Source organism: Pleurodeles waltl, chromosome 3_1 (assembly GCF_031143425.1).
Source record: "Pleurodeles waltl isolate 20211129_DDA chromosome 3_1, aPleWal1.hap1.20221129, whole genome shotgun sequence".
Taxonomy (NCBI): domain Eukaryota; kingdom Metazoa; phylum Chordata; class Amphibia; order Caudata; family Salamandridae; genus Pleurodeles; species Pleurodeles waltl.
Window position 1 is genome coordinate 1,774,849,940 of NC_090440.1, and position 23,974 is coordinate 1,774,873,913.

The following is a 23,974-nucleotide window of genomic DNA, read 5'->3' on the forward strand; positions in this document are numbered from 1 at the left end:
TTTCACTAGTGCATGGTCATCCCTTGGGATATCAGTTAAAACACTAGTCATCATCATCTTCTTCATCATAATCATCATGGTAACGTTTTCACTAAAACAATTTGATTGAACCAGAAAGTGAGCTCTCCTTTGGAAACGTTAATTCCCTTCCCATGTTATTAGTCCTCACACTAGCACATATTCGGATTTTCCGTTTGATCTTAATTTCACCCTCATTTTCAATTGGAGTTACAGTTACACTTGGATTTTAATTTGAAATGAAACACCTTGTGAGGGCACAAAATCACAATTTGCACATTTTCAGCAAGGGTTTGTTTCTCGAATTTTTGGGGTTAGTTTGTCGTTCACTTTCAAAGAATGTGTGAGGGAATTTTTGGCTTATGGATGTAAATGAACAGTGCATATTCTGCGTACTTGCTTTTAATAATTTTCTCACTTGTACATTCTTTAATTTTATTTTTTTCCCCTGTGAATCTGTGAACCAGTGTTGTCATGGGAGTGATATGTGTCAAATCGTTTTGTTGTGGTGGAGTCAGGGAGGGGACATCAGTGGCCTTCAGTCTACATTACAGTCTTTCGTGGTTCTGAGTCATGTGTAATTTTTTTTTTCGATGTATGAAATAATTATTATCATAAATGTCTTAACTCCTAGAAAAACCATCATTCTGCTTTTTGGAAGAAGATCCAGGAATATGCAGGGGGTTAATCACTCGTTATTTCTATAACAAAACGTCAAAGAAATGTGAAATGTTTAAATATGGAGGATGTCTTGGAAATGCAAACAATTTCAAGAGTATAGAAGATTGTCAGATTACCTGTGAAAATCAAAGTAAGTTGCTAAACATTTTTTTTACTGTGAAAGTATATTTTCATTGAAAAGTGAATTTATTTGATTTGGTATATGAGAAAGTATAAGAAATAAATAACAGGTGAGCCGCCTGGTAGCCTGCTGGTACACAGACTGTGTTGGTGGGGATCAATTAGGCGAAAGTGCTCCCACAGGGTTAAAAATGCTAAAAAAATACCCCCCTGGCGGTGGTTTCTGAAACTGAAAAAATATCAATTGTCATGAAACAGGTGATTTTCTCCCTGCGCTGGGGACCATTGATATTTTTCCTTCCCAAGTCCACCATGCATCCTCCCAGTTAGGAAAGTTATTTGTCAGAAGTCCCGTCTTTTAACAATAGGTGTCTTCTGACTGAGTGGCCTGGTGGTCTTGTGGAAGATGGGCTGCCCTGTCACAGATTTATGATGTCGGAGCCAGCTGAGGCTCAATCGTCGGAAACCTTATTGTTTAGAGGAAACAAAACAGTTGTCTGTAACAACATCATAAGTAGAAATATCATTTGACAAATATTGTGCCTAAAGATCAATTACAAAAAATGTTTTCAATTAACTGTGGATATCCTGTTATTAATTTCAAAGAGGCGTTGTTTTGGTAACAATATTTTGGACACAAAATTTATGTCAGACGATATTTCTGCCTACAATATTCTGGTGCCACATTGGGGAGCTGCATTTTTAGTGGGCAGGAGCCTGCCAATTTGTGTTGGCCCTCCGTCTCTTTCAAACTCCAGATGACCCCATCAGCTAACAGTTTAATTAGTTCACATTTCTGTAACTGAGAGCCACATAATACAAATGCCAGTGGAGGCAGGTGCCATTTAAAGGTAGTGGGGCCTAAAAGAATTACTTTTATGTAGCTAGCATAGCAAGGGAACTTGATGGATAAACGTGGGATTGAGGGGGGTTCTCCCGTGAGAAAAAATTGAAAAAAGATTGTCAAGTGGTGCATTTTAAAGCGAATTTATGGGAAAGAATTTAATGAGAAAGTAAGAAGGTTTATAAAAGAATTGTGAAAGTGTAGTCTTGAAATATTTAAACACATTAAGGGGCAGATGTACGAAGCATTTTTCTAATCTCAAATGGGCCGATTTGCAGAATCGGCCAGTTTGCGACTAGAAAAATGTTTTTTGGGATGTACAAAGCCCAAACTGTGATTTGGTAACTTGTTACGGTGAAAACCGCCAGAAACAGGCTGGCGGTAAGGGGGTCAGAATCAAGCAGCGCTGCCCTGGCGGATTCTCCCAGGCGGGGCAAAAACGGCGGAAAACCGCCAGCCCCGGCGGGGCGACCGCGGCTTTACCGCCACGGTCAGAATGGCATGTGAAGCACCGCCAGCCTGTTGGCGGTGCTTCCGTCATTCGTGACCCTGGCGGTCCAAGACCACCAGGGTCAGAATGACCCCCTCTGTCTTTAAAATCAAAACATGACCGGAATGGAATAAAACATTTTCGAACCATTGCACCAATCAATCTAAATAAATCAGTACCAAATATGTATGCTATATTTTATGCATGCATACTCATAGCATTTCATGCTTTTTGACATTTCCTGGGATTCCACAAATCAGGTATCAGTATTATGCTCTGTGTTCGTCACTGAACAGGCTATGTGTTATTATTTGCTCTGTGACTGTTTACCGAGCATTCTTTTGGCTCAACTTCACTGGGGAACAAATACAGCAGCTCCACTTCTAAAGGGGCCAGTGACCTACAGCCACAGCCTGGGGTATCAGTGGGGGAGATCAGCGTGGCCAGGCATCCCAGCACAATATAGCTCATAATTTATCATTAAACATTACCATTATAGAGGACAAAGCCCCAAATCTCACTTATTGCAAGATGTTCATATCCAAATGTACCCTGTGATGAATTGGAAACGGTGGGATCACTGCCTGTGAATGACATTGGGCCGTATGCAGGGATGCAGTCTGCAACGCCCAAGACCTTGACACCAGCAGTGTCTCTGGCCTATGCTGGGTGTCATCATGGATTCTCTTGGCACTGAAGGGTTTTAGAAAGGTTGGTCCTACATTGTGCATCACATTTCAAAACGTTGATTGGCTGGCATGCTTCTGGCTCCTAGTTCAGAGCGAGGCTGGGCATGCAACCTGGGACTGCCAGCCCAGACTTAAAAACATCCCCTTATTTAGAGTTACGATCTGAGATCTTATCTCTAAGTAAATTGATGTTGTTTTTTTTAATTTTATTTTTTACATAAAGGCTTTTCAGAGGCTACAGCCCCAGCACCGTAAAACAGGAACCATCCCTTCCAAAGGCAACACTAAACAACGCAGCTACCAGTACAAATGCAAATCCCCATTTTCTAATGTACCAAGAAATATAGCGCTTTGCAGTATCCACTGCAAAGCTCCACTTGGCAAGGCAATGGGGCTGGAAAGAAAGCATGTCCCCTCCATGATATTCCTACTTTTGTGCTTTATCTACTTCATGTCTTTAAGGTTTTCTTTAATTTAAAGATGTACCTTAATTCCTGCTATATATTGTGTTCTTTCACACACTGTCTCAATTCCATCAGTTATCATGTGTGAGCAATGTCATGACTTATGGTGTCCTTGGTGGCACTGCTCTGCCCTCCAGAGCAACAAGGAGAGTATTCTGAGGTATCCTCGAAATCCAGGCTGGAAGTTGGAATTTGCTTAATTGAACATAGATAGGTTTGAGTATGGGTCAATCTTGTCCACTACTTCCATTTATACCACTTTCGTTGCCAGCATTGATATGCACATAGCACAGTTCTGCGATACTCGTCAAAGGCCTTACCAAAACAGTTTGTCATTTGTTACTTCAGCAGTGTAAACATACATATCAATATTTTCTCACAAATCTATTTACTATTACATCTTGGTATAAGTCTACTCTTTTTTGGTAGTCACATTTTGTAGAGTACATTTACACCTAAGTGTAAACCTGAATGTCTTTACCCACATATTTCCAGGAAAGTAAACATCTAAGACTGAATTTACAAGTATAAAGTTACCACTACTAACTTTTCACAGATAGCTGAAGATCTCTGCCACTGTGGCACTTTCTCCTTAAGACAAAGTATAATGAAAATTAATAATGTTTATTCATTAAAAATATAGATATTTTAAAGTAAAGTATAAATGTAAAATAGTGAAATAAATGTCATTTAGGCCTATTAAAAGAGTGAAATATATTATTTTATTTTATGAATATTAATTTCTAAACAAAATAATTGCACCATCTCTAGCATTACTATTTTAAATTAGTATTTAATAAATATAATTATAAAGCATGTTTTTAATAATTTAACTTATTTTGTATTTTTTTATCAAAGCTTAAGCATACAATTTAATGTTTTTCAAGTAAGTTACCCATTTCATTTTAAAATAATAATCTTGTATAATGTTTTAACATCTACATACATTACATTCAACCATAGTAAAACTTAAGTCCTTGGGATTGCGGTTAAATACACTCGCACAATTCCATGGGGTTTATTAATGGGGCTTTTTATTTTATAGACTACAGATGAGAATCACCTAGATAAATTACATGTAACCCTATTTGACTACTGTACTTTGGATTGCAGTTGAAGTTCACACTATTTAATAGGCTTTTATTAATGGGGACCCATTCTTGAATCAGATGTATTGTCCAGATGATTCATGCGTTTTAGTTACTCATATTTTGTATGAACAATAGCCTTCTTGTGTGTTATACTGGATAAACTCCTACATTGAAATAGTTTTTCCAGATATTTCAAATCTTATTCTTTTTTTCATCCTTCAATACATATTGCAGTGGTGGTTGTCATCTTGATATGGGCATAGGAACCTATTGTTGTATGATTTATTTTGCAAGAATGACTATGCAAATTTGTTAGAGAAAGCATATATGTTATGCTATGTTATTGTTAGCACGTCGGTCCTTAATGACTAAACTTACAAGGTGACGCGTATAGGTCGATGAATCTTTTGATTCACATGGAGTTCTTAGTTACACAGTGACAAGTGTACACCTATATCAATGCACGGTTCAATATCATTAATCAAAACATTAGTAATATAATCTAAACCACTATATTATTTGACACACCATGACCTCGCAGTCATGAATAACCACACCTCAATTTATATGTTTAGTAGTTTTAATGCCCTTTGGTTACAATTCTAAGTCATAAGGTTAATTCAAACTTTATTTCAACTTAATAAAACAAGACGAATCAATCAAAAGATGCCATGAACATAATCTAATCAACGCTTGCATCAAGATACATTCTAGAGCATTAGCATAAATCAATAAAAAGATGAATCCCAACATCCCAGTTAACGGCATAAGTTCAACAGAATTTGTCAGTCAATCATCAAAAGTCATGTCAAGTACCGTCATGTGGAGTAACCTTAACTAAACCAGACCAGCATTAGCATATGGGGCGTCATGCAAAAGCAATTTAGAACACAAATTTGAAGAAAAACATCTAACTAAAGCATGCTATTTAGACAGCACAGTTGGCACCTAGAAAAGAAAAACAAATACATACAGTCACATTGTCAAATCTACCTATCCTCAGTATGGGTCAGCAACAGAGTCAGCCTTCGTCCTCAGGTCATCAGTGGATCAGCATCGCATCAGGCTCTCAGTCAGAGAGTCAAGCCCAATGACAGACTCTTGGGTCACAGTGTAATTTCGATAGAATCTGCTCCCCTCTCCTATCCTTCTGCATCTCATATCCTCCGTCTGAAGTTTTCCCCTTCTGTCACGATGTTATATCAAAGTCCCCCAGACTGTCCCCTAATTCCTAATTGGTCAATTAGTCATGCGTAATTTACATTAGCCAATGGATAAAACACACCAAATCTATAGATTCTAATATTTCATGTCTCCCAAGCTGTTGATTGGTTCGTCTTGCGATATCCTCATCATCCAGCTCGTTAGGTATCGAAAATGTTGCATCTTCTTCTCCAGTCAGTGTCTCCATTGTTCAAGTCCTGGGAAAGTACACCCCGTCTGCTTTACACAGTCCTTGATACATTTCTGATTCCATCATCTCCTGTCCGTCGGTTCATCTCAGAAAAATCCTTACTAAGTAGACTTTATTAAACAACGAGCAGTTCATGGTCATTTCAACACATTAGCTCCTCTACATTGCATTAATATTCAGCTTCTGCATGAGGCCTGGCAGAACTAGGCCACAACTTCGGCTAAGTTATCTCTACAATATAATGCAAAACATATGTTATATATCTCAATAGGACATGTTACTACTTCATTATTAAGCATTTTCAACATTTCACATATTTTTAGTCACTTTTAATATTATTCGTGAATCTTGGTGACCACTATCCGCGGGCACATTTTCCAAACGTGCACATTAATTCTTTACGTTATTTGATTCTACATTATTATTTTGTTGTTCAAATTAGATAAATACTCATTAAAAATTCTAATTAACATATCTGCTTCACCATTATGATGGTTTTTATGGTGTGCATATCACCCAGGAGGGTATCCTGGCTCCTAAGAAGAAGGGGTATTCTCTGGCTGGTGCTAATTGGAATAACCAGGTTTTTAGATTCTTGGAAAACTCCAAGATGGCATTTGAAGCTCTGATGTGTAAGGGGAGGGTGTCCAGGCTTTATGAGCCAGGTAGGATAGATGCAGTCTCCAACTTTGGCTTTTCAGATGTGGGGGATGGGGACGAGCAGTAGATTGGCTGAGCGGAGATGTCTTGTAAGTGCGTGCATGTGTATATGCTTGTACCACTGTTCCGGTATGCAGAGCATTTTCTGTGTAGTGCTTAGTAGTCTGTGGAGCTTGAAGAGGGCAAGTTTGTGTACAGGGAGCCAATGGCGATCTTTTAGTTGTATGTGAGTGAGAGTGTCTGGCTGCTGTTTTCTAAATGATCTGGAGTCTTTAAGTGAGTTGCATGGAGATGCAGATTTAAAGGGCGGTTCTGTAGTCCAGTCTGCTGGTGATTAAGGCTTGAGTGATGGATCTTCGGGTGTTTTTCAGGGCCCATCTAAAAATCTTCTTGAGGAGATTCAGGGTGTGTAAACATGTGGAGGTGACAGGTGGAGGTGACCTAGGTGGCCTGGTTGGACATGAAGATATGATCGTCCATCACAAAAATGTTAGCAGCATCACCAGAAGGGACTACCGCTATCAGCATCCCTTGGGCCCCAGAAGGCGGCCCCAGGCAGCCATCTGCACTTGCGCTGTGCTATAAAGCGCTTCATTGCGTCCGGCTGTGTAGTAAAGTATTGGCAGCAGAACCAGAAGGGATTACTGCTACTAGCCTCTCTTGGGCCCCAGGCAAACCTCTGCACTTGCACAGCACTAGAAAGCTCTTCATCACGTCTGGCTGTGCAGGAAAGTATAGGCAGCAGAACCAAAAGGGACTACTGCTACCAGCATCTCTTGGGCCCAAGGAGTCAGCCCCAGGCATCCATCTGCACCTGCACAATGCTATAAAGCCTTTCATCTCATCTCATCTCATCTCACCGTACGGGACGTGCCCGGGCAAAGCCCGCGTCAGGGCAGGCCTGTTCTGCAGCCATCAGTGCTAGGAAGAGGCAGGGCAGGGCCATTCCCCTTGGCATTACACTTCTCTGCAAAATGTTAAATTAAGAACAAAGGACCATAGCGGCCATGCGGTAAGGCTGTAATCTGCTAGGCGTACTCTGAGGTGCATCCATTTTTTACATGTAACAGTTAACAGGCCAACCTGTGGATGTACAAGCTGCCTAAGCGGAGCACTCAAAGGCAATTTGGGTTCACAACTTCAATTGTACTGCTCACTTTCTCAAGGGTCCTTGAAACTGCATTCTTTTCCTGAGTCTGTTTCTTACGCTGTGACAAAGATTCTCACTGCACTACTGTCTTTTTGGGTTTTGGCCTCTTGCCATGCCACTCAGTACTTGTGAAGGTATATTATTCAGATGGTTAAACGTAAGACCAGCGAGCGGATAACTTCAGGTAAGGAGTTGATCTCTCCAAAGTCTCGGCTGCAGGAATCAAGCATTTTATCCTTCTTGTCTTCAGCAGTATGAGTTCTAGAGAAGGAAATGACTACTGTTGAGGACGATCTGGCACATTGCAGAGGGGGAGATGTACTGGACAGGATTAATGAGGACCCAGCGCTAACGGCTGCTCTTCTTAACATGAGTATTTCGATCACGCAGGCACAGGTTTATTGTCTGGCCTCTCCACACACAAAGGATCGCTCACAGCAATGAGTAGCAGTTCACGATATGTGGGAGACCCCTTCCCACATCTCGCAAACGTAAGAAGAGGGCTTGTATAGCTCCAAAAGAACTTTGTAGACAGCAAACACAAGCACAGGATTCTGCCCTGAGCACAGTGGTAGGGGATTTAACATTTCTAAATTGTATAGATGGACTGTACACAAAACTAGATCACTTAATTAAGGTGCTGATACTCCCTTTAGAGAAGCTTTATGAGAACATTGAACAAGCTATTTTGGGAATTAGGAAGGGTTTGGTGCAGATAGCTACCCCTTCACCACTGGATTTAGCAGGTGATGGTCCACCAGTAGAGGCGATTAGGAGGGACTGCTTTATACAGCGGAGATTGATCCTATTGTTAGTTTTGAGGTTATGGCTGGCCCATTCACCAGGCAAGAGTCTACATTGGATGGGGGCGGTGGGGCTCTAGTACCAGTGAGCTTATGGGAGAGTCCATGGTGGCAGGACATTCAGTCCCTAAGGCTGTCCACGGGACAGACCCAAGGGATGAGCACCCTAGATTGTCTCCTGGTCCTACAGTCAATCTTCCCCCTGAAGCTACTCCTTATGTGGTGACTTTCGGCAATGTACCACCCCTAAGGGACCACGCCCAGGAGTCCGTTATGCAGTTAAAAAATAAAGATCGGTACACATTTGAAGTTGGGACCAGATATATATGCTTGCATCAATATGGTTAGAAGTGTGAGCTGGCTAGGAATGGAAATAAAGTCTCAAGTGGGGATTGTGTGTGGATAATTAATTTAAATCAACCCAAAGTCGCAGAGTTTGTACTATCAGTAGTACACTCCCAAAGGCCAGCTGCACTATCCTTCATCCAGGTACTCTCTTTGGGCTTTTTTTTTACAAACCAGAAACAGTTTGCCTCAGACCCTGGACTTTGGTTCGCACCCAAAGGCCTGGCGGTCCGACAAAGCAAATTCCCCCCTCATGTGGTGACCTCCAACACATTCGCTCCCTTGAGTCAATTGTGATTGTGACTGACTGGAATTATCAGTGTCTTCCCTTGGCCCAGCCTCAGCTCCTTGTAGACCCGTTGCCAACATAGTGATCTGCAGGTGATAAGCTAGAATATTGCAGGCCTCTCCTCTAAGTTTAAGGACCCACACTGGTTAGGATGTATTAAGGGTTTCAAGCTGATATGCTTACAAGAAACTTGGGAGACTACTAAAACTCATTTTTTGGAGGGACATAAAACGTTTTTTATTCCAGCTATTTGTTCATCTTCAGGTAGGGCAAAAGGTGGCATGACAATCTTTCTATCGCCAGAGGTTTCTGGGCAATTTTCTGAACCACATTCAGGCGACCCGACATTACAAGTTCTTCAGATAACACTTCATGAGACGCTCTCTTTCTATTTGATGAACTTCTATCATGCGAAAACATGGCCTCACTTCACATCTGGTATTTACATGCTGGACCCTTACATTCAACAGTTGGTTAGATGTAGGAAACGGCTGGTGAACCTCATCATAGCTGGAGACTTCAATGTCCATATTTGTGAAAGTGCTACTGTAGTATTGAATAATACCAAGACGTGTCTGTCGTCCAAAGGGTTAAACTTGGAACATACAAAATATGAGACCACCTTGACTACCTTATTAAACGATTTTAATCCTGTCTTCACCATGGATAAATTGGTAAATTCATCAGTGGCTGGCGTGACACCGACATATACAGGAAGGTGTAGTGTCTCTATAATCCATTTTGTCTTTGTCTCAGCCCAGCTATATGTTTTGATCTCTAATTTTTGCATTTTAGTGCAACCTTTCAGTCTCCACAATCCGCTGACCTTAGTGCTAAAAGGGTCATGTAAGCACCTGGGGAGAACCCTAAGCTCCCTTACTGCACCTCAGCCACATTGTCGGCGGAAACGTTTAAGATGGGCTATGGTTGAACCTGAGCATTTTATGCATACTTTATTTCACAGCCGTGCCACCGAAATAAACTGTCTTGACCTTACTTCCCCTGATCACTTCCTTTTATTGGCATTTGGTTACATCTCGGAAAAGGGGCTGACCTTTTACAAGTCCCTTCTTCAAAATCCTCCTTAACAGTCCCAATATGGTTTGATGCTCGATGTTCCAGGGCCACAAGCAAGTTAAATAGAGCCTTTAAATTCTCCCCATGAGACAGAGGGCTAGTAGTATCCTGCGAGTGCAAATATAAGAATTAATTTAAGAGAAGGAAATGGACTCTGAGGGCTACAGCGTAGATGACCTGGTACAAACCTGCTGCGAGAGAAATAGCTCAGCCTTCTGACACATTATTAATCAGCCCTGTTTTGCCCAGGTGAATGCCCCTACTTTGTGTCACCATATAGCGGCACGTGCTTGGGTTACCCATTTTGAGGGCATTTATAATAACATGGGTACCACAGTCTTGAGTGCGCAGGGACGCACTGTTGTGGGGAGATCCAGCCTTGTTTGCACTTTGGAGGAGGCAATACAGGGCATTAGGGGTCTCACAAAGCATAAGGATCTGGGAACTGATGGCATCCTGCCTGACATATGCAAGTAACAGAGAGTTCTGGACGCCGCTTTGGCTCTTAATGCGGCAGTGACGGGGGGACCTCCTCCCTCCTGGTCATCAGCAGCTATTGTGCCCATTTTTAAAAAGAGTAATAAAGATAGTCCACAGTGCTATTGGCCCATATGGCTTATAAACTCAGTTGTTGAGGTCCTGGGGTGGTTGATATTAGGCAGACTTAGAAGCTGGGCGGAAGAGAATAACATAATCTCACATTGCCGATATGGTTTCCAGACGGGCAAATCCACCATTGATCAATGTATTAGTCTGTACATGGTACGTAATAAATACCCCATTGCCGGTTCTGAATCAGTTCACCTGGCCTTCATGGACCTTATGGCTGTGTTTTATTGCGTTAATCGCAATTAGCTCTATGAGATCCTTTTGGGGCTAGGGGTGGACCCGAAAATAGTTTATTATTTACGACACCTCCATGCGAGAACCACTGCATTGGTAAGGTATTCGAATAACTCTGCATGTACCAAACATTTTAGGGTGACTTGTGAGGGTTTGTCAAGGGTGCATCCTCACCCCATTTTTGTTTTCCCTTCATATTAATGGGTTGGAACAAGCTTTATGTGTCATCAATGCTGATTATCCCCTTATAGGTTTACACTCTACACACGTACTCCTTTATGCGGTCCAGATGTCAAGGACGACTGGTCTGCAAAGCCTTCTGAATTATTTTTACTCCTTCATGGGGGAATTAAACTTAACTGTTAATTTTACAAAATCATATATTATGGTTGTGGGGCCCAAGTCAACTCGAACTAAAACTTTTACCATGCAAGCCCATACCTTGGCAAAAGTCATCAGTTTTACATACCTTGGGGTGCTGTTTGATACCAAACTGTTGAAAACCATTGGTAGCGGAAAAGGAAGTCTATTGGTGCTGTTTTTAGTTTTACTTCTAGGTTGTGCAGGAGACCACTTAAGGCCATAGTGAAGATTTACCAAGCCAAGTGTGTCTCACAACCACTGTATGGGAGCGATATCTAATGAGTTCCAGGCCGAAGAAAATCTTTTTCTTAGACATATTCTATGTGTTCCCCAAAGTACATCAACATTTTGTATTCATGAGGAACTAGCTATCAGGTACCCCAGTGACCAGATAGCTCTCCACCCAGTATTGAGTTCAATCTGGACCTGGTCCAGGGAGGACCTTAGTCCGAACCATTTAATAATGAGGGATTTATTTATCGCTTGATAGTGCTTGTAAAATACCCTGGCTCAGGTACATAATGGATGTTGTTTTCAAACTGGGGCTGAGTTATTTTCCAACCCAGAAGACATCTACAGAGGGGACCACAAATGGGTCAAAGAGTGTTTTTCGGATAGAACAATACTGTTGAGGGAAGAGACAGAGCTGTTGAAACCCTTGGTTAGCAAATATGTTGTAGTAAGTACCATGCTGGAAGTAGAACCATATTTAACTTTTGTGAAAAACAATAGGGACAGATTTTTGCTTGTGAAATTCAGATTTAACCTTTTGTCCTGATTTTAGCCTCCCCCAGATAGAGTTACAATTTTCATTGCTTGGGCCACTACGGCGGCGATAAACGATCCCCGCAGGATACCCTGCAATTTATAATGTTTTGTACATTATATTTTACAATATTTTACAATGTACCTAGAAGTACTTTTATTATTCCTTTTTTTCAAAGGGAGAGGCTTCTCACAAGTTGGCCCTGCTATTTTATATTTACAGATGCTGAAAGATGAGTTTGTTTTAATTAATATTGTTTGCTTTTTAAGAGCCATAATTTGTATACAGATTCTCAGTTTTATAATTATGATATTCTATTTTTAGTATTTGCAATGTCTGTTATCATTTATTGCTTAATGACGTTTGCATGTTTTCTTTTATAGTTTTGTAAAATAAACCGAATAAAGAGAATTTGAATTTGATTTTCCATCATAGTCCTAGTTCTGAAGGCACCAGGCCAAGGACTAAAGGGAGGTGTATTTTCCAAAGGTTACAACCTCATCCTTGTCAGAGTTGAGCTGCAAGCAGTTGGCCCTCAATCCATTTGCAGCTTTGGCCATGCAGTTGATCACCTTTGTCTGAGTGTTTCAGGTATCATTGGTACAGAGAGTAAGAGTTGGTGTCTTCGGCATAAGAGATAATGCTGAATCCGTGGGTTTAGATGATGCTGGCGAGGAGGGCCATGTAGACTTTGAAGAACATAAGGCTGGTCAAGGAGCCAGATGAATGCTGCAGATCAGGTTGGAGGCAGTGGAAGAGTATGGGGGAAGGCTGACTGTTTAGGTGCATCCTGTGAGAAAGGAGTTGACCCACGGGAGTGCTTATCCACATATTGCAGTCTTGTAGCGTATTGGATGAGGTTGTGGTGAGAGATGGTGCAGAAGGCGGCTGAGAGGTCGAATAGGATGAGTGCTGCTGTGTACCCCTTGTCTAGTATTAGACAGATGTTGTCAGAGGCAGCAATTAGGATGTTCTTGGTGCTGTGATAAAGTCTTAATCCAGATTAGGAGGGGTCCAGGAGGTGGTTGATGTCGAGTAGCCAGCAAGTCACTTGTTGATTTATTTATTTTAAACTTTGGACGGCATGGTGGGAGAGAGAGATGGGTTTTAAGTTTCCAGTCCTTTGGTGAAGATGAAGTGGTAGCAGGGATCCAAAGGCTCTCCCAGGTAAATGTAGTGCAGATGGTTGCTCTTTCCAGAGGAATAATGATTGGCCAGCAGGTGAGGGGAGCTTACAGGTTGTTCTTTTCAATATATTGGAGGATGGCAAGGGAGAGAGAAAGGTCCGGTTGGGGTACGAAGGTGAAGATGATGATTTTGTTGAGAGAGCTGGATACAGCATTCCTGTGAAAGGGTGATGGTCCTGAAGCTGATGGCCAGGGACATGAATCATTCACTATGGGGATGATTTCTTTAGAATTGTCGGAGCCATTTTTAATCCATTCAGTGAGTGCTGTGCGCTTGGTAAATCTGAGTCGGTGGTGGTAAATATGGAGGACTGATTTGCAGGTGTCTCTGTTGTTGCTGTCATGGGGGAGTTGCCATTGAAATTCCAGCTCTTTGCAGTGGTATTTAAGGAGTCGGAGGTCATCCTTGTACCAGCACACCTTTGGCCTTGTCTGAGATGTCAGATGGTTTTGAGTTTGCACAGGAGATGATCCAAGTGTGGAAGCTCATGATGGAGCCAGTAAGGTTGTTTTATTGCCGCTGAAATTGAGTTTGGAGCTCCATGCTCCAGATTTCATCAGGAACCTTGTTCCAGTTGCACAGGGAGGTCTTGGTGAGTATGGTTCTGTGTGAGTTGAGCAGGTGTAGTGCAACTCAGGCGAAGGATTGGTTGGTCCAGGTGAGGGATGTGGGCTTATCCACTTTGATGTCAGTGAAAGTGATGAAGACAGGGATGAGAAGGTGCCTGGCTGCATGGGTGTGATTGTTAATCTTTCTGGGTCAGTCCCAACATGTTGAGATCTTCCAAGCGGTTGGTGGTGTTGGGTTTGGTGTGGTTCTCTAAGTGAAGGTTGAGGTCTTCAAGGAGGACTAATGAGCTGGAGGTGAGCACAAGTGGGGTGATGATATCAGTGATGGCCCCCCCTAACCAATTCTGACTATTATCTGGCGAATGGGCCAGCCATAACTTTAAAGCTAACATCAGGGTCAGTCTCCTCTGTATAAGGCGCGTCCCTCCTAATTTTCTCTAGTGGGGGACGATCCCCTGCTAAATCCAGTGGTGATGGGGAAGGAAATGAGCACGAGTGGGGTGATCTTGTTCAAGTTGATCTTGGTCCGGGAGGCCAGTAGAGTAGGGCTCCCTCCAGGGTGGTGTTGCTTTGAGGTACTGAGCTTGAAGGCATGTGCTCGAGGTGATCATTGGAGTTTGCAGAATGAGATGGAGCAGTTGATGTTTTCTTTGTAGATGATGTTGTGTCCTCCTGTGAGTATGTTCCTTCTGCCCTGTCCTGTGATCTTCAAGCTGAAGGGAGGAGTATGGCCACTGCGATGTCCAGAGTAGATGTTGGTCTTGATGAGGAAGAGTAGGTCTGGAGAGTGGTCTGTAGGATATCCCAGTCTTGGATGATGTGTTTGATAAGTGAGTGGGTGTTGGGGAGAAGTCAGGTCAGGGTGGGGCGTATGCTGGGCATGGTGGTGACTTGCAAGGTTTGGTCATATCCGCAGGGTGAGGATGGGAATGGGGCCAGCGGTGTGGTTTGGGAGAGATGCAGGAGAAGTGGCAAGCAGCTCAGGAGAATGCACCTTCGATGCAGATGGGGATGCCAAAGTGCAGTGAAGTGCAGGTATCGGCATTCAGTGTTCACATCAAGGAGGGCTTCAGCCAAGGAGCTTCTTGGACTACGTTGCCAGGATGGCAGACTAAGGGATCTGGGGTTGAACAAGGATGGGGCATGGAAGGGCACAAATGGGTTTGCATGTGACACGCCACTGGCACATCCTTCTTGTGGCTGCAATTAAGAAGATCCTGGAGCAGAGATGCTATCCAGGGAATGGCAGGGCTGGGTGGAGCAATTAAAAAGATCCTGGAGCAGAGATGCTATCCAGGGAATGGCAGGGCTGGGTGGAGCAATTAAAAAGATCCTGGAGCAGAGATGCTATCCAGGGAATGGCAGGGCTGGGTGGAGCAGGAGCAAGCGGCAGAATACACAGGACCAGCAGGTAAGAGCATGGTTTGGAAAAGGCGGGTAAAAGAAGTGCAAAAGAAGATAAAAAGAGTAGGAACACTGCAAAAAACAACGGTAAAAAGAGGAAAAGAGAATGCAACAAGGTTCAGAGTGAAGGTTGGATGTGGTTTCAAAATTGAGAAAAATCGAGCAAAAGTGAGAAAATCGAAGCAGGTCAAATTGTGAATAAGGGAGTAAGAGAGACAGCAGAGTGGAGAGCAGACAGCAGGAGGTAAAAGGGGAGTGAGTGCAAAGAGTGAGAAAGTGGGGTGAAACTGAGCAAAAGGTGAAAATTGCAAAAGATGCAGAAGGTGAAAAATGCAAAAGGTGCTAAAGCAAAAGAGCAAAATAGACAAGTGTTGAGAAGTGAGTGAGAAGAGATTCCTGAATCAGATGGGGGAGGCAGGCTAGGCAGCCTCAATCCAGTGCAGCGGAGCAGGATCCGAAAGGGCCAGGCCTGATTGGAAGACTGGGTACAGGTAAGGCAGCTAGGAAGGCCCCTGACCTTCTTTATTCACAGGTAGTAAGCTTAAATAATGAGATTGACATGTTCTTGACATGGGTAATAGTACTGCTTTTATATTTACATATTAACTTGAAAGGAGACCATATAATAATAACATGCATGGCTAGATCCTCTGTAAATATTGCCTTTTAAGAACTGTGAATTTTTACTTGGATGTGACTCTCTCTTGTTTACATATGGATAACAGTAGTATATTTTCTATGTTTATACATTGGCTTTATATTGGTTTAATCAAATTTGGCGAAATAATTATTACATATTGCACTATAGCACTCCTCAAACGATGCACTTTAATATAACTGTGATTTACTGATTGATTGGCAGGTGGCACACTGCCATGATAGTAAGGGTCCCTTTCTTCTATGTCTATGTTAAAGTGTGTTACTTATTTTCATGGGTGACAGTATATCTTGACACTACTTGGAGCATTGCATGATACCTTCAAGTGCCAGTCTTCTTTCCGCTTGGGATTTGTTAAAAATCATGCAATTATTTTGACATTATTTCCAATGTGGCTATCACATATGAGCACTAATAGGGAGCAACCCTCTGCCTGCTTCTTATGTCTAGTTCAAGGTTTTTCCATCCATGCTGCCCTCCTCATGGCCACATCTACCTCAACCTTTACTCTATCCTTCCCTGTCTTTCTCTGCTGCTTTCTGTAGCACATGTGAGTGTTGGAGGGGACTGGCATTACAATGTAAACAAGCATTGGCAATGCCAGTAGCTCTGGCTTATATCTGAAACTGGCACTCCAGCCACTGGTCATTTCAGCCACTCAAAAGGCCATCCACCCACTAACACTTTATTGCATTTACCCACTTACACAACTCCTGTATAACAGACACACAAACTCACACAAGCATATGAAAGATAAAGAAAATTATAAAAGTTTAAAAAAAAGAAAACTTGCCATCACTTAAACTGGGCAGGCATATGCCTGCAATACAAACAGAAAGTTAAACATTGTAGCTGGTGGCCATCTTGCAAAGATGTTGTATATAGTGTATCATTGTTTTAAAAATCCAACGTAGCTACCACATTTAATAGCAACATACTGGCCACCTTTGAGTGGTAAATGCAATGTTGCACTCTGCACAATATCATTCCAAGGTAGGCGCTCCGTAAACATCTCACTGACAACCATCTCCGAATACTGAAGTGTAAAGTGCATCACTGTTGTACTAAGCAAGGTGAACAGCATAATGCTTCTAAACACAGTGACAACTATGGAATGGAAAAACAATGATTCACTATAGAAATTATATCATTAAAAAACGACGATACAGTTTAGAAATTGCACAGGGCGCAGCACAGTGCAGATGAAATTAAGGGCGAGCAAGTGGCCCAGTATGACTGTCTGGCCATCTCTGCTGCAGGATACTCAAAATAAAAGTAGAAAAAAATGAAAGGGCATCCATAAAATCAATAAATGGTACTCTAAAGGACTGGCCACCAGCCCGCACAATGAAGCACTCTCATTTTCAGGTAGATGTGAATATATGATCAAGCCAAATGCTGTTAGTGACAGGGCAATAGAGCAATAGAGTTAGTGGAGGACATGAGCTAAAAGAGTGCCCTAAGCGGTATGCACTCATTTGGAGAGGCAGAACGAGAATGACACATGAACAGGCAGAAGACATGGTATTTATGCGTGTTTGTAAGTATGTATTCATGCATGTATGTTATAAATATTTTTTGCAAGGGCCTGTCAGACACTACTTGACTTAAGAAGATGTAAAATGAATTGACATTCAGTGTTCTGATCTTTTACTTAAAAGGGCTTATCCAAGAAGATAAACATCACCAACATTATTACTTTCTAATTTAATCTTTGAGATTAAATTTAAACAAAATAGCATTCTAAAACCTTCCACACATTGTGATAACAATTCAGCCTCACAGGCAATTGACTTTAATAAATAAAGGTATGAGAAAAGTTGCTCAGTCAGGCAAGTCCTAAAAGAGGCAGATTGAGTTGCATACTGTCTAATGTAAGCAGCATATGTATGAACTTAAAAAAACAAAGGCTAAAGTGACATTATAGTTAGGTATTCTAATAAGATCTTAGCGTGTGCCAGGTAAAACCCTAGAAATTCACGGAAACAAGTGAAGGATAAAGTGGTATTGTAGCTAGGTGTGGAAATAAGCCAAAAACGAATGATTAAACAAACAAAAAAGCTCTGAAATTCACCAGTTATTGTTAACTGAAATATCTATAACTTGTTCCCCGCCAGGCACTGCTTACAACTAAAACAAAACAGGGCTCATCACAACAAAATCGTCAAAACAGAATGCTACACAACAACTGAAGTACAACACAAAATATCACCTATACTAAAGCAGCACAAAAACACATCAGTGCAAAAAACAACTGAACAACTCACCACCACAAGACAGAATGCAACAAACATCCACACACATTTTTGTCACACATTTCCACCTTCAGAATCCTGTTTTCATATTATAGTGACAGAAGGTGTTTCGAGCAAGCATTGCTGTAGCTTATTACTAAAGGAATGAAATAGCACTTAACAAAAATGTTATATGAGCCAGTCCTTTGCCTTAAGTTAGCACTTAAAGCAGGATACAAGTCGAAGGTACACATGAGTAGATAGCGTCTACTCACTCTTTTCACAGGGTGGACGCGGTCTGCCCTGCCAAGAAGTTGGTCCCCACAGAAATATGCTGAACTCGCTCCGGTTTAATTCTCAGACCCCCGGGACATATTTCAGCGGTACCTACACGTTGTCTGCTTTATTTCTACCAGCAAAGTGTGGGGTCTTTGTTATTTTATATTCCAGTTGAGTCCAAAACAAAGGTGAAGCAGGGGCGTAGCTTTGTCAGTATTATTGGTGGGTTGTTATCTTCAGATTTCTCGACAATCACGCTGGCACATGATGTTAAAATATAGTATACAACAAGCAAGACGCAGGAGAAGGGCTTAGGAGACAGTGGAAAGGGAAAGGAATGCAGATTGGTAGATGTACTAAGTGAGAGAAAGCATAATATTTACTGAAATAACCAGCATTTTGATTTCTTTCCAAACAGAGAGAGGGAGAGTGTGTGTTCGTTTTTGTCTGTGTGTGTAATAAATTCCTGGTTAAATCCGATAGACACCTCACTATACCCGACTGAAAGCACCTGCACCCAACTATTTAACAAAAAATACATTTAACAGGGGGGTGTAACACCCGCTCCCCCTCACTCCCGCCCATCCCCTGAAGCTATACCCCTGAGGTGAAGTTAAGGGACCATCAGGCCTCTTTTTGATTGAGTATCTTGGCTAGTAGCTACCAGTGGCAGCTGGTAATTTTAGGAGGGAGGAGGGCAGCGGGAAGCACACTCACACTAATTCATTCACACACGCATGCACATCCATTCACAACACTCATCAACATTCAAACATACACGCACGCACCATTCATTTAAAAAAAACACACACACACTTACCTTCATCTCAGAGGTCCCAGGAGGGTTGGGACTGCTGCCTTAGGGAAGGCAGCAGTCCCAACTTCGTCACAGAGTGGGATGGGGTCAGTGAGACTGCTGACACCTCCCCACTCTGTGACGAGGTGTCACTGATTGACACTCGTCCTGGGCGCTTCAGGGCGCCAAGACCTGAAGCGCCCAGGTCAAAGTCAATGGGTGACGCTACCCCTCCTCACCGAGGGGAAGGGCCTCGAGGCCTTTGCTGAGCCGAGGAGGTCACGCCCACGGGAGCTGTGACCTCTTCAGCCCAGCAAAGTTCAGCTCAGGCAGCCAGGAGTCTCCGTAAATCGAGCATGTCTCTTACCTGGCTGCCTGATCTGAACATGAAGAGTGTCTGTCCGGCTGACCTTTGCTCAGCCTGACAGGCACTCTTCATGAGGGGCAAAAGGTGGGGGGGCGTGGCCCCTCCGCCCTAAAGGAGGGGCCACGACTGGTAGCTACCTGGAACCTCACACCTACCTGCAGTTGCAAATGAGGGGAAGGTCTTCTTGCTCTCCCCCGTGATTCATGCACCCAGTAATGCTTCTGCTTGTGTGTAGAATGTTTGTCCGCTGTGTAACTGGTGTGTTTATCTGATGCTCAGACATCTGATTGACACATACATTATTGTCTGCAACTGAGAAATAAAGTTCCCGAATAGTCCATACGTTTCTCTTAAGAATGATCTGTAAAATATACAGTTTTCAGACCAGTCAATTTTGCAAAACTCTGCTGCAAATCAAAAATTTAGCGCCATTTGGCAAACCCGAACGAAGTCTTCTTGTAAAATTTTCTGTGATACATACAGATTGAGATCCCGTTATGATCATTTTCTTATTCGGTTTGGTTTCCCTTTTAACCTAAGTAGGCATCAGAATTCACATGCAAAACTATTTGGATTTACTAATATTCTGCGATAGTAGACAAGTCTACAGTGTCCTCTAGTGGTAGCAAAGTGCAGTTCAGATTTGCCATAGTCTGCCAGGCTCTTTTAATGTAACCTTTTCTTTGCACCAAAAAGAATCATCATTTCTTGAGATTCTCATTGAAGCTAATACAGGCCTCTGTACGTATTACAAGTGTGTCTGCCCCATGAGGTGGTTATTTTTCTAACTTAAATATTTTGATTGCAAGAATAATTCTACTACATATAGGCAGCACCATGTGTTATATTGTATATTGTTTTCCTTATATTTTAGTGACATAACTATTGCACAGTTTGCCAGACCCAAACCTATTGGCTTTGCAAATGCTTGTTTTGCTAGATTCCAGAGATAAGCTTTTAGAGAATATAATTCAGTAATATACCATGTCTGTGATGTTCGTCGTTTCATTGCATTTCCTGCCTTTAAAAGTGGCAGGTGGTTACAGATTTATAATATTGTTTGAGTTCATTATAATTCGCCTACGTTCTGGTGAGTTGCTTCCTTAATTGCAAATAACCTGTAAGGAGTAGGTCTATAGTGCAATGTGAGCTCTAACTCGCGCCATTCTTGCTAGGTAGGTTAGACACACTCAACCCCCACTGTCATACCCAAGGGTTGGAATGTTGGGACCTGCGCTCAAACTCTCCTGGAGTCAGCGTCATTCTTAACATATCTAAAATTCTAAAATAAATAAACAAGCACTCTCTGGGCCTCAGGTCTCGAGGTGGCAGTGAGGGGGGTTCCTGAGTTTCTTGTCGAATTCACTAGTAGAGGGCTCTACCACCATAGAAGAATATTCAATAATGTGATAGCAGCTACTGACATATCAGAAATGACAACACATACTTCTGGTCAATATGAATTGTAATGTAAAGGTAATGGTATAATCTTTGCACTTACCTTAATGTGACAAAATCTTCCATTGTGTCAATGGCAGGTTTGACCCCAGGATTGCCTGGATATTTAATAAGGCATGCTTGTGGTTTTCGGATTTTTGTCTCCGTTTAACGAACTGCAGTAATCAATCTTAATGGTGGAAAGAGAGGTTTTTCTTTGACACTATCAAAGTAAAGAAGCAAATAGCCATCAGTTCGTTAACCCCTTCGCTGCCAGGCCTGTTCCCCCTCCTGTGTCAGGCCTTTTTTTTTGCCTATTTGGAATAGTTCTCGCTTAGGCCCTCATAACGTTTTGTCCACATAAGCTACCCACGCCAAATTTGCGTCCTTTTTTTCCAACATCCTAGGGATTCTAGGGGTACCCAGACTTTGTGGGTTGCCCTGAAGGAGGCCAAGAAATTAGCCAAAATACAGTAACAATTTTTTTTATTTATTTTTAAATGGGAAAAAAGGGCTGCAGAAGAAGGCTTGTGGTTTTTTCCCTGAAAATGGCATCAACAAAGAGTTTGCGGTACTAAAATCACCAGCTTCCCAGCTTTCAGGAACAGGCAGACTTGAATCAGAAAACCCAATTTTTCAACACAATTTTGGCATTTTACTGGGACATACCCCATTTTTACGATTTTTTGTGCTTTCAGCCTCCATCCAGTCAGTGACAGAAATGGATGTGAAACCAATGCTGGATCCCAGAAACCTAAACATTTCTGAAAAGTAGACACAATTCTGAATACAGCAATGTAGATCCTACAAGGGTTTCCTGCAGAAAATGACAACTGAAATGAAATAATATTGAAATTGAGGTGAAAAAAACAGTCATTTTTCTCTACGTTTTACTCTGTAACTTTTTCCTGCAATGTCAGATTTTTGAAAGCAATATACTGTTACGTCCGCTGGACTCTACTGGTTGCGGGATATATAGGGCTTGTAGGTTCATCAAGAACACTAGGTACCCAGAGCCAATAAATGAGCGGAACCTTGCAGTGGGTTTTCATTCTATACCAGATATACAGCAAATCATTTGCTGAAATATAAAGAGTCAAAAATAGGTATCAAGAAAACTTTTGTATTTCCAAAATGGGCACAAAATAAGGTGTTGAGGAGCAGTGGTTATTTCACATCTCTGAATTCTGGGGTGCCCATACTAGCATGTGAAATACAGCGCATTTCTCAAGTAGACGTCTTTTTTACACACTGTCTTATATTTGGAAGGAAAAAATGTAGAGAAAGACAAGGGGCAATAACACTTGTTTTGCTATTCTATGTTCCCCCAAGTCTCCCGATAAAAATGCTACCTCACTTGTGTGGTCAGGCCTAGTGCCCGCGACATGAAATGCTCCAAAACACAATGTGGACACATCACATTTTTCTACAGAAAACAGAGTTGTTTTTTGCAAAGTACCTACCTGTGGATTTTGGCCTCTAGCTCAGCCGCCACCTAGGGAAACCTACCAAACCTGCGCATTTTTTAAAACTAGAGACCTAGGGGAATCCAAGACGGGGTGACTTGTGGGGCTCTCACCAGGTTCTGTTACCCAGAATCCTTTGCAAACCTCAAAATGTGGCTAAAAAAACACTTTTTCCTCACATTTCGGTGACAGAGAGTTCTGGAATCTGAAAGCAGCCACAAATTTCATCCACCCAGTGTTCCCCCAAGTCTTCCGATTCGAATGGTACCTCACTTGTGTGGGTAGGCCCAGTGCCCGTGAAAAGGGCAGTTTGGAATTTTTAGAATGACAAGTGGGGCAGAATTTCTATCGGTATAGATGAGACAATGCTGGGTGGTAGGAATTTTGTGGATTCCTGCAGATTTCGGTAGGTTCCATCACAAAAATGTGGGGAAAAAGTGTGATTTCCAGCAAAGTTGGAGGTTTTCAGGGCATTGTGGGTAAGAAAATGGTGCGGGTGCATGTGAAGCACACCACCCTGGACTCACCCAGATGTTTAGTTTTCAGATGTGTCTAGGTCTTGTGGATTTTTCTATATGGCAGCGTCCCAAAGTCCAAAAAGTGCAGCCCTCCCCATTCCAAGTGGGATGATTTTAAGAGTTAACCAAGTTCTCATGGCCCAAATGTAAAACCAAAACCCCAAATAATCAAATGTCCACTTGCTTGCCGTGGGATAAGATGTTTTAGTGTGCGGGGAGAGCTGAAAGACTGTTACCCCCTTCAGTTGGGGTGGGGGCATAACCATGCCCATACTGGTTGGTAGCCACCACCCCACTATTTTTTTTCAATTCCCTGGCATTTAGTAGACTTCCTGCCCCCTGGGGTGTAGATCGGGGGTAATTGCACCATCTGCCCACTGGTGGGCAGAACAACTTTGGCCCCATTTATTTGCGGTGGGGGTATGGCCATACCCCCACCCTCTTATTTTGAAAAAAAATCTTCCCTGGTCTCTGGTGGGCATTCTGCCCCCATTAGGGGCAGATGGGCCTTTAAAAAATAAGCCGATCTGCCCCCAAGGGGGTAGATATGGCCAACAGTTATGTGCCCCCATGGGCAGCGACCCTTTCCCAAAGGGCTGCCCCCCCAAACAAAACACACACACCAATCCCTGGTGCCTAAGTGGTTTCTGTCCCCCGGGGGCAGATCGGCCTAATGGAAATAGGCCGATCTGCCCCCAAGGGGAGCAGAAATGACCTAAAATAAATTTCCCCCCAAGGGGAGCGACCCTTGCCTAAGGGGTCGCTCCCCTTGCGTGAAATTGGTGCAAAAAAAATATTTCCTGGTGCCTAGTGGATTCTGCCCCCCTTGGGGGCAGATCGGCCTAATAAAAATAGGCAGCTCTGCCCCCAAGGGGGGCAGAAATGGCCTAAAACAAATCCCCCCCCCCCAGGAGAGCGACCCTTGCCTAATGGGTCACTCCCCTCAAGTGA

General features: G+C 42.5%; 1 protein-coding gene across 2 annotated transcripts in view; it reads left to right on the forward strand.

Annotated features, from left to right (window-relative positions):
• Positions 1 to 23,974, forward strand: part of TFPI (tissue factor pathway inhibitor) — a 242,205-nt gene that overhangs the window by 101,115 nt on the left and 117,116 nt on the right. For both annotated transcript variants that reach the window (XM_069225779.1, XM_069225780.1), the window contains exon 5: positions 653 to 829. In XM_069225779.1, the coding sequence (XP_069081880.1) occupies positions 653 to 829 (177 nt within the window). The remainder of the gene's footprint in view (positions 1 to 652; positions 830 to 23,974) is intronic.